This window comes from Morone saxatilis, unplaced genomic scaffold, assembly GCF_004916995.1.
Source record: "Morone saxatilis isolate NCDOM2014 unplaced genomic scaffold, NCSU_SB_2.0 Contig1, whole genome shotgun sequence".
Lineage (NCBI taxonomy): Eukaryota > Metazoa > Chordata > Actinopteri > Moronidae > Morone > Morone saxatilis.
Genome location: NW_023339651.1, coordinates 5,867,506 through 5,878,034, shown reverse-complemented (window position 1 = coordinate 5,878,034; position 10,529 = coordinate 5,867,506). Strand labels below are relative to the sequence as shown.

At 36.5% G+C, this 10,529-nt stretch overlaps 1 protein-coding gene across 2 annotated transcripts; it reads left to right on the top strand.

Moving 5' to 3' along the window:
• Nucleotides 1-2,254: 2,254 nt before the first annotated feature.
• On the top strand, nt 2,255-8,960 carry lrrc59 (leucine rich repeat containing 59). 2 transcript variants are annotated; one of them, XM_035662201.1, is made up of 8 exons: nt 2,255-2,433; nt 2,575-2,684; nt 3,029-3,088; nt 3,773-3,931; nt 4,265-4,369; nt 4,473-4,545; nt 5,537-5,740; nt 6,958-8,960. In XM_035662201.1, exons 2-8 carry the CDS (start codon nt 2,583-2,585, stop codon nt 7,236-7,238), a joined length of 984 nt encoding a protein of 327 aa, XP_035518094.1. In that variant the 5' UTR covers nt 2,255-2,433; nt 2,575-2,582; the 3' UTR covers nt 7,239-8,960. The 2 variants fall into 2 exon arrangements, with proteins under 2 accessions (XP_035518094.1, XP_035518102.1); XM_035662209.1 differs by having other exon boundaries at nt 2,257-2,433; nt 5,537-5,728.
• The last annotated feature ends 1,569 nt before the right edge of the window (nt 8,961-10,529 follow it).

Genomic DNA, 10,529 nt, shown 5'->3' with positions numbered 1-10,529 from the left:
TGTTTTTAGTCTTTATGTTTTTCAGTTGGAATTCTGAAGAAGAATAATAGTGCTGAATAATGAAACACAAAATACGACATAGTTACTTCCTAGAGGTCGTACACACAAAGTCACACCACGCTGCAGGTAATGTGTTAATTTCTTGGTGACCTTTCCTGAATCATCAGCAGAAAGTCAAAGTCATTGCTGCAGTTCAAGGCGAAGTTGTGGTGATTAGAAAGTCACTAACCCCACACTTTACATTTACTTCCACCTGTCCTCGATACATAATCTGTACAATCAGTTTCTGCTGCTTCAGTAAAACTGAAGAGTAATAGTTTACTTGGCATAGTATTTAATCCTTCACTGGTAGTTCGAATACACACATCTGACATCTGCATGTTTCACACAGTGGTTCACATCAAACACGTTATAATATTCTAGTAGACTAATGTGCCATGAAGTGGTCGACGTATGTCTTATGCTATACAATAAGCATAGTCTGTATGTATAAGAAATCCACCAATACAAATTAGAATTGTATTGTATAATTTCTAAGCAGGTGGTTTTTTGTTTTCCTACATAAACATAAATATTATTTATGTAATAAAGGCAAACCTTATAATCCACCTTAAGACATATTAAAATATGCAAAATATTAAGCACGCAATTTTGCAATTGCAAAATACAAGCAGATTTATATGAACCATTTAACCATCTTGAAACACATATTCTGACCTATAAAATGTTTTCTATGTAATATCATGTTGTCTTTTAATAGCTATATGCATTCATAATTAATTAATACCCTGATATTTGCTCTGAAGAGATGTTTCAGACTCTTTGTAATGCGGAAATAATCAATAAAAACAAAACCTGTTCTCTGTTTTTATGTGTGAATCAAAACAGTGAAGTTACAGCCAAAAAAACAAAACAATGAGCTAAAAGACACTAAAAATGCTCCTCAGAGTTGAGGTGAGCTGCAGAGTCGGGAGATAATTAGTGGGTTCATAACTGAGAGCAGCCACTTTCACATACGTAGTTACAAGATCAATTGTTAATTTAACCATTTTAACTGGAGCCACTTTAAATAACCCTCAATGGAGAACGTGGAGCTGATCCAAAAAGCTCTGATCACTTTGTGGTTTCAGAGTGATGGAGGATGCTGCTCACTCTCATATCTTCTGATATATTTCAATGTGATGTTTCTGTTTTTTCTCCTAACGTCATATCCATTGACAGTATAAATAGTACTGTATAGTATATAATATGATATATATATAGTCATATGATAAATCAAAACTGACGATTTCTATAATAAAGAGATGAAATAAAGGCATCTTTCTCTCCCAGGATGCTTCCAACTGAAAAGAGAAGTGATCATGCTGCATTTGATTCATTGTTCTTATGTTTATACTCCGTTATTTGTTATATTATTGGTATGAATGGTTTTTGTTTATACATTATTTATGTGCTGTTCTGTTCCAAATACTGTAATTACAGTTTTTAGTTCCTTTAGTAGTTGAAATGATTACTGTGGCTTTGTCGCATCAGATAAAAGGAATCTTGTAATATGCCTACATTTGCTATTCTGTTTATTGATTACAATTTCTGTTCAATCTGTTGAAATGTTTTATTTGAGGTTTTCAAAAGTGGACGCCACTATTTTACCTAAAATGAAGAAGGTTCGTTTCAAAACTATTTACTATTTATATCCATGCAGTAAAATCTTCTTTAATTAATAATTTATGTACATGTCAAAAAGATCTCAGGAACATATTTCCTACACCTGTATACACACACACACACACACACACACATATATATTTATTTTATTTTTTGTTTAGCTTTTTTGGGACATAATGCATGGGTGGTTAGTTACAAAGAATGTAATACCTATTTTTAAATATTAAGTTTGATGTTTTTATGCATTTTTGTGTATAATAATATCTTTATTATAGGTAAATTCTACATTTACAAGTGTAGATTTAAAGTTGCTACAAGCTTAGTTTGTGTCATGAAACCTCTGAATTACTTTTGAATTAATTATGCATTAGTTAAACCCCCTTTAAGTTCATTTAATTCTGCCTATATTTTAGTATTTAGTACATATTTTTTCCTGTATGCTGCTTGTATTAATTTCTAGTTATGCCTAACAACCACTGATGCTGCCTGTTTGTCATGTGCAGCAGTTTAATAAAGTTTAAGTTGTTTGTAGGTTGCACTTTGTCCTCCGGGCCTGCAGGAGGGCGCTGCTCTTCTTCACCGCCACCGCGCTGTTGTTCAATCAGTGACGTGGATTTTCATTCAGGCAGTCAGTGCTGCCAAAAAAACACAGACTCCAGCAGCGTCTCTCAGCTTTTCCACCAACTTTCCTTCCTATTTAGAAGTTGGAGCACTTGTTTTCTCTCTCTTTGTCCCATCTGAACAGTCGGGCCGCAGCTCTGATAACAGGTGAGCGGATCATGTGAAACGTGAAGGTCTGGAGGGGGTTTCCTGCTCTCTGCTAGTCAGAAGTATCAGCACAAACTGCTTTAAAAATGGGTTTAAAATCACCTCGTATGAGTGTTTAATGTGTCGCATGTTTTCTCTCAGTCTCCAGAATGAGTAAAAACAGCAAAGTGTTGAACCTGAAGGATAAAATCAGTGGGAATGAAGTGGACCTGAGCCTGTGTAACCTCACCGAGGTGCCAGTCAGAGAGCTGGTGAGTTACTCCTTGAGCCTGTGTGTGTGTGTGTGTCGTCTGTTCTGTGTGTGTGTTGTGTGTGGTGTGTGTGTGTGTGTGTGTGTGTGTCTGTGGTTGTGTGCTGTTGTGTGTTGTGTGTGTCTGGTGTGCTTGTGTGTGTGGGTGTGTGTGTGTGTGTGTGTCAGTGTCAGTGTGTGTGTCAGTGTGTGTGTGCTGCTGACTTAAACATTAATTGCATTATATGAATGTAATGTAACTTTAAATACAAGGCTGCTGCACTGTGGGTTGCATGTTTATTGGGGTAAAATGCTTATTAAATGCACAGTTGTTAACCTGACTCATGTTATAATTTGTCCCAAAAGGCTTTATTCACCAAAGCAACAGTTGTGGACTTGTCTTGCAACAACATTACCTCCCTTCCTGTAAGTATAAAACACCCTTTACATCTATGGTTTGTCTTGTGACCCCTCAAAATGAAGCACAGTTCAACCATAGAGTGATATTACCTTCTCTGATTGTTTAATTTTAAGGATTTTTAGAGGCCTGAAGAGGTAAACGTGTCTAGACTCTAGATGACAGTAAGGAAAGAAATGTGATATTGAATCTTTCTTCTTTATCTTATCCCTTTTCAAACATTATTTCATAGCATCTAAAGTAGAAACAATGTTTTGCTTTAGAAATTCACAACTTAAAGGATTTTAAAGGATAAATGAGGTAAATTAAAGATATTGTACTGCTTATAGTATTATGGCAAAGCCTGTTAACTAAAAAGGGATTTTGATATAGAAGCTGTTTTAAATTCAAGTGTTTGTCTTCCTGACAATTATTGCATAATGTATGTTGTGTTTTCCTCTTTCATTTATACACTAAATTAACCTAATCAAAGTAAGAATTGATGGGAATCTAATCCATCCTTGAGACCTCTCCTCCTCAGTTTCACTTGTTATATGGTTCTTTTGTTGACGTTTTTCTTTATCCGAGTCAAGAGTCTGAGGGTTGAGGTTGTTGTATGTTTATTCTGTATTTAAATGGGTCTTAACTCAGATTTTCCAATCTTAATATTAAGACTTAAGTTTTCCTTTTTGGCTCGGTTTTATTTCCTGTAGCCAGAGTTCTGCAACCTGACCCACCTGGTGAAGGTGGATCTGAGTAAAAACCAGCTGACCTGTCTACCGGATGACATCGGGAACCTAGGCAGCCTTCAACATCTGGACCTGTACAACAACAAGCTGACCGTCCTGCCTGCCAGCTTCTCTCAGCTCAGGGTGGGTGTCAGACACGAGCACTGCTTGCTCATGTTGTTGATACATATCCTGTTTAAACATGAAGCCACAACATCAGAGAAAGACTGACACTGTTATCTATTAGGTGCTTATTCTTCAGTTAATGAAGGTACTTGTCTTATTTAAACCAGGACTGACGCCTTTTGTTCAGTGGTTTAATTAAGAGGTCAGCATCTATATTGTTCTTTAAAGGTTGTCCCGTTTATTCACTACGAGAGCCTGTGAAAATAATTAGGAATAGATTGATATTTCAGAACACTTATTGTCTTTCTTGCCAAGAATTAGATGAGACTCTGCGTGTGTCTTTGTTCTCAGAGTCTGAAGTGGTTGGATCTGAAGGATAACCCTCTGGAGGTCGACCTGGCCAAGGCAGCAGGGGACTGTCTGGATGAGAAACAATGCAAACAGTGTGCCTCCAAGGTGAGAGAGAGAGAGAAAGGGAAAGAGATGAAGAGCAGAATGACCGAGAAGAGATGAATAAAACAGTCTACAGTATATTAAACTAAAGGTCATTTTATTCCAGGTTCTGCAGCACATGAGAGGTATTCAGGACGAGGTTGATCGTGCACGAGAGAAACGCCTTTTGAGAGAAAAAGGTGGGTATCATAATTAAAATACTTTCATGAGATCTCATGAGTTCATAGCACTAAATATATAGAAGGCTGAGAAATAGTTAAAACTGCTATTAAATGTCTGAATGTCAGATTTGTACTGTTGCTTTTTTACTCTCTCAGACAGTTTCGGATTTAAATCAGCATTTGACAGTAAAACTCCAGAATTACATATCAATGTATCAACAATCATATTGTTATTATTATTATAGTAGTAGTAGTATTGATCAAACTGTAACACTGTGCCATTGACTAATGCTGGAAGAAAGACTCAGATCCTCTACTTAACTTAACGCAACTTAAAAACATACTTAAAGTATCAAAAGTTGGATGTTTTTTAATGTAAAATCTGTCAAAGTATAAGTGGCATGAAAATTAAAATACTCGAGTAAAATACCTCAAAATTGGTATGGTGGTAAGTACAGTACTTGAGTAAATGTATTTAGTGACATATACACATTAGTGCACCTGGAAGTAGCCGTAACCCTGCAGTCAGGGCGAGGCATGTTTTTATTCGTCCCAAATGTGAAGTCGGAGAAGTAAAACAGCATCCCATCATCTACTAAACAGTTTATCTCTGCAGCGAGCCCCATCACAGATACAGGCTAAAATCTGATTACGGTTCGTTTATATTGGCATTGATTCAACTAAAAAAGGAAGATTACAGAATTAATCTTGCAAAGTGGGCCAACATCAGACACCATAAACCGTGATATAAGTAACAATCAATGTGTAATCATAAACATCAGACAACCAGGCTAAATAATAACAAGAGCAGAAAGTGTGTAAGCGTGTTTTGTGTCACAGAGAATAGTAATAATTGTACTTTTCTAGTCAGTTTTATCTGCTGAGGATTAAAGTCATTATATATATATATATAAATTATATTAATGTCCCGTTATGAAACAAATGTGACGCAGGTTTTTTCTGGCTGCGTCTCTTCTAAACACGCTTTCTCTCCTCGTCCCCCAATCAGAGCTGGAGAGGAAGAAGGAGGCGAAGCAGAGGGAGCGGGAGGCCCGAGAGAAGGAGGCTCGCAAACGGGAGAAGGCAGAGGAGAAGGAGAAGAGGAGGAAAGAGTACAACGCTCAGATGGCGGCCGTGGCTGCGCGGGAACAACAGAAGAAGAAGAGCGAGGAGAAGAAGAAGAAGAACGGACAGGCAGCAGGTGGGACTAAAGGTCGGGATGATGCAACTCTTAAAGGGACAGTTCATGTGGTGTTTTTTTACACTTCCACTGACGTTACAATACACTGTTGTTAGAAGTTTTCGCACAAAAATACTGACTTTTTAAAATTGAATCAATTTATGTGATTCAGAAAGTATCGGCTCATTAAACCGCCTGTCCACTAATTTATGATATTTGTCCTAAAGGTGCAATTAGTCTGTAATTCTTAAGGTAAAATGTTCCTTTATTGATCCCCGTAGGAGAAATTTAAGTCAGACACAGCAGCACAGGGGAATATAGTGTAAAAATACTACAATAAAGAATCACAAAATAAGAATATTATAAGATATAATAGAAAATATAAGACTATAATGAATAATATATACACTATTTGCAATTTGTAGTAAAATGGTGTGCAAAATATTTTGAGCACTTCTCAACAATAGTTCACATAAGCTTTAAGGTTGATTTAGCTTGCTTGTGTGTTATTAAAGACACTTTCTGAGTTGAATCTCGGTTGAGAAATTCAACATTATTATTGTTTTTTTTAATATAATCATTAGAAGAATTAGTTAACACAGAATTACTTTAAATAAAAACAATAAGGGAACAAAACTACTTCTAAAACATATAATAATTCTTTCTCGTTCCAGTTGTCCGACAGTCAACACTTTGATTAGGAAATTACCAATGCTTCTTAAAGATGTTTTTAATAGTAAACAAAGATGATTTATATAATTACAAATGTAGCCATCATGTAATTTAGAAATTAACATGATGTTCAGACTGTTTGGTAGGATATGAATGAATGAGTACATTTCAAGTTTGTAAAATAATATTTATAAATAAACATACATACAAGTCTGTAGTTTGTTGATGCTAATACAGTTAAAATGTATCTAAATCAGATCAGAATGATAAATCCCTGGTGGAGTTTATATCAGCAACTGTTTCAACAACTCTTCCTTAGTGATTCATTAAAGGATGATGCACAACACACAATATTTGACCATCAGTGGCAATAAAAAGCATCACATTCATGAGCCAAACAAGATGTAAAGAGATTTTGTGAGAAACATAGTGATCATTTTGTTATTTCTTGCATGCTAGGACATATTTTCTGTACTTGATTATTCTAGTTGATTCCTTGGTACCAAACTCAGGTATAGTTCTTTAATGTTTGTTCCCGTTTCGTTCTAATGTCGCTTATTCTCGCTTCATCTCATCAGATAAAAAGGCTGTTGTGGAATCGGCGCCTAAACCTCGACGTTCTCTCATCGGCCTGATGTTTAAGCTTCTCCTCCTGCTGCTACTGGGATTGGCCGGAGTCGCCGCTGCCTGCCAACTGACCGACCTGCAGAGGGAAGCCATGTGCGTGCCGGTCAACGTCGCCGTGGACGACGGCCTATCCTGGGCCAAAGAGCAGGAGGTCGTGGTCAGGCAGCTGGTGCAAAACCTGTCGACTGCAGCGAGGGAGTTCCTCGAATCCACGCAAGCGTCTAAGAACTAAAACTATCATCCGCCTCCTCCATCAAACTTCCAGAGCTGCAGGTTTTCCACTCCTACTTGCGAAAATTCTGGGATTTTTATTTTAATATGCTGAAATCATTGAATCTCATTAAGATGGGGCAACCCTGCATCCCCTCACCCTGTTTGAGGTGCTGGGAGGTGAAGAGTCTGTACAGATAGATGAGGGAGGGGGATGGACAGATGTGTTAAAATCATCTTAAATTCCTATGGAATTGTTGTCGCTCTTGTACCCTCTTTGTACTACAGCCTGTTTTTAAGAAAAAAAAACCTAAAAAAAACATCTTAAATGTCTCCCTGTTGACCATGTTTCACACTGTGACCAGAACCCGGAGCCGCTCTGTGTTTCCGGTGCATTACATGGATCATGGGTCGTATTTGAGAGGTCAGGTCAGGTGGGCACGTCTGTGCTGCTCTGGAGTGTCACATGTTAACTGCCAGTCAGAATTGTGCATCAGCCAGTGTTAGATGTCTGAGCATGTGCAGTGACGGCTGTGTGAATGTAGAACTCACTCATCTATAGTCTCACATCAGTAAATCTCACAGCTAACACACAAACACGCCGTCTGGCATGCAAACCCAACTGATACGTGAGTGGATTTATATCTTATTTAATCCCAGATATAAATAACGGTATCTGGCTAATAACTGATGAGTCCCAGTACAGAAATGCCAAAGATGTGTCTGAGGTAATTTGGAAACAGTGTCGTTTTATATCGTTTGTCCACCGGAGAGCAAAATGTCCGCTTCATACACTACTGTTAATGATTAATTGATTTACAGATATAATTTTCTTCAGAATAACTTATTAATTGACTAATTGTTTCAGCTAGTTAAAAAACTAATATGGGCCGAAAATAACTGATATCTGTATTGACCTCCAGTATCAGTCACACACCCTCCCAGTGCACAAACTGCATTAAAAGGACCATACCAACAAATATGCATATTACACTTCATGCTATTGTGTTTTAGACCTTTGGATGTATTTTACCTACTTTCCCTCCACTTGTTGGTTTCCATTAATTTATGTAAAGTCTGAAAAGTAACTCTTGAAGACTCTTAAAGATGTTTAATCCATCACAGTAAACATAAAGTCTGCTGTGATTTGTGTTTTAAAGTGAAATTACTGTAAAATTTCAACTTAAATCTGCACTTTAACAGGTTTATCACACACAAATAATATCCAATATGATAACAGAGATATACGCAGACTGTGATTGTTGGATAGATTTCACACCTGTACCAAGTTTCAAGAGTCTGCTAGTTGATTTTTAATACTGCACGGACAGAAGGTAGGAAAAATACCAAAACACTAAAAAAGGTTGGTTGTAATATAAAGTACACACGTTGCATCACTTGTAAAAACAGTGGTATGGTCCTTTTTTTTTAAAGAGTGCCGTGATTACACTTGTTAACTTAACTGTAATTTATAATCCCTAAATCCTAAATAAGGACGTGTTGATATTGAACTCAGTCCAAAGTTTGAGTTTTTTCTTGTAATCTCTCGTCTATAATGTGAATAATAGAAATGAAAGGTTCTTTCAGTTTGACTGGTGACTTGCAACAAAAAAAAGCAATTTTAATTTCTCAGAGGGTCTTCATGCAAAAATTTAAACGAGCTTTGCTGCTGTGGGTCTTGTACAGCTTTGTTCATGCTCAAACATGGTCAGCGTCTAAATAAAAGGCTATGCACTGCAAGAAATATGTGAGCTTTGTGTCTGTTTTTGTAGCAGAAGAATAATGGTGAATATAATTATGATTGTGAATGAATTTTTCCAAATACCATTAGGAGCACTAGAACAAGCCAGAGGAACCTCAGTTTATTTATTTATTTATTTGTCTCTTACTACTAAGGTATTTTTATAAACATTACCTTTTCTTTTTTCACTGGTGCCAATACAATACTTGTTTAATTCTGTCTTTAATTTTGCCTTAACGCAGAAAAATAACTTAAATAGAGCTTAAAAGTATCCAAAATATTATTTAAATTAAGAAATATTTGATTAAAGGATAAGGAAACAGAACTAAAATCGAACCTGGCATTTAGTGTTAAATTTTCAGTACTTGGCGTTTTTGAATACTCAATGTTAGATTTTGGAAAATATGCTTACTGAGAGTTTGATGAGAAGTTTGATACCACTCTCATGTATGTTACCGTCAGCTGGTTAGCTTAGCTTAGCATAAAGACTGGAAACAGCTAGGCTAGTTTCCAGTCTTTATACAGACAAACGAACGAGATGTTGATTAGCTTCACAGGTGTTGTTAGGGAGTTTTTTTTGCCTTCATAGGGCCATGCAAGCTGTTTCCCCTTGCTCTTCGTCTTTATGCTAAGCTAAGTTAGCAGCTGCTGGGTGTTTAGCAAAGAAAGTGATCATTTTTTATTAATTAATCTCGCAGTCTAAACTGTGAGTAAATTATATGCTTTTTTAAGTTTCACTTATTCTTGGCAACACAGTTTTTTAAAGCTTAAACATTAATAATCTGCTTATTTGGACTTCATCGCAATTTTAACTTTTAAACACTGCCACCACAAGGTCAATTTAGTAGCTACTCTGGAGCTTTTTAATCATATCATGATTGATGGTTCCAGAACTGCTACTAAAGAATAAAGAATAATGAAATCACATAACAGCTATAGAGCTAAAATCCAGATTACCAGAAATCTATTTACATAATGCATGATATCCATTTCCTGATCATCCGTTTAACCATATATTTGACTTCCATAGTGAAAACCTCAAACATAATGCGAAGGAGTTCCTGAGATGTTAATATGATACGTCTGTAAGAGCCAGCGACCACAATCCCCATTAGTCTGATGAGACCTTCCTCTAATTTGTACTGTATAATAACATGGAGCTGGGAATCTGAAACTTGTAGCAGAGGGAAGTTAAAGTGAGGATGAAAATTAGAGAAATATTCAAGCGACAGAGAATTCTGGGTAACCCGCAACAAGGAAAGTTATGAACACATTTGTGGGAAATTGCTGTGGGTGGATTCATGTTTCTAGAACTGCTAAACAGCAAAAAGCGTTGCATCATAGGAATGTAAGATAATTCTTCTAACTACGGTTACGTTCACACTGCAGACACGAGTGAACAGCACAAATCACATGTAATCTGATCTTTTCAGTGCTGATTGACTTTAATATGAGGTTCAAATCAGATACAGGTCTAATTTTTGCAATGTCACTTCAGTGTGAACAGTCATATCAGAATTCATGACTTTTTTACCTCGTTTACCTCGTTTTTTTACGTTTGTCACTTTAGGA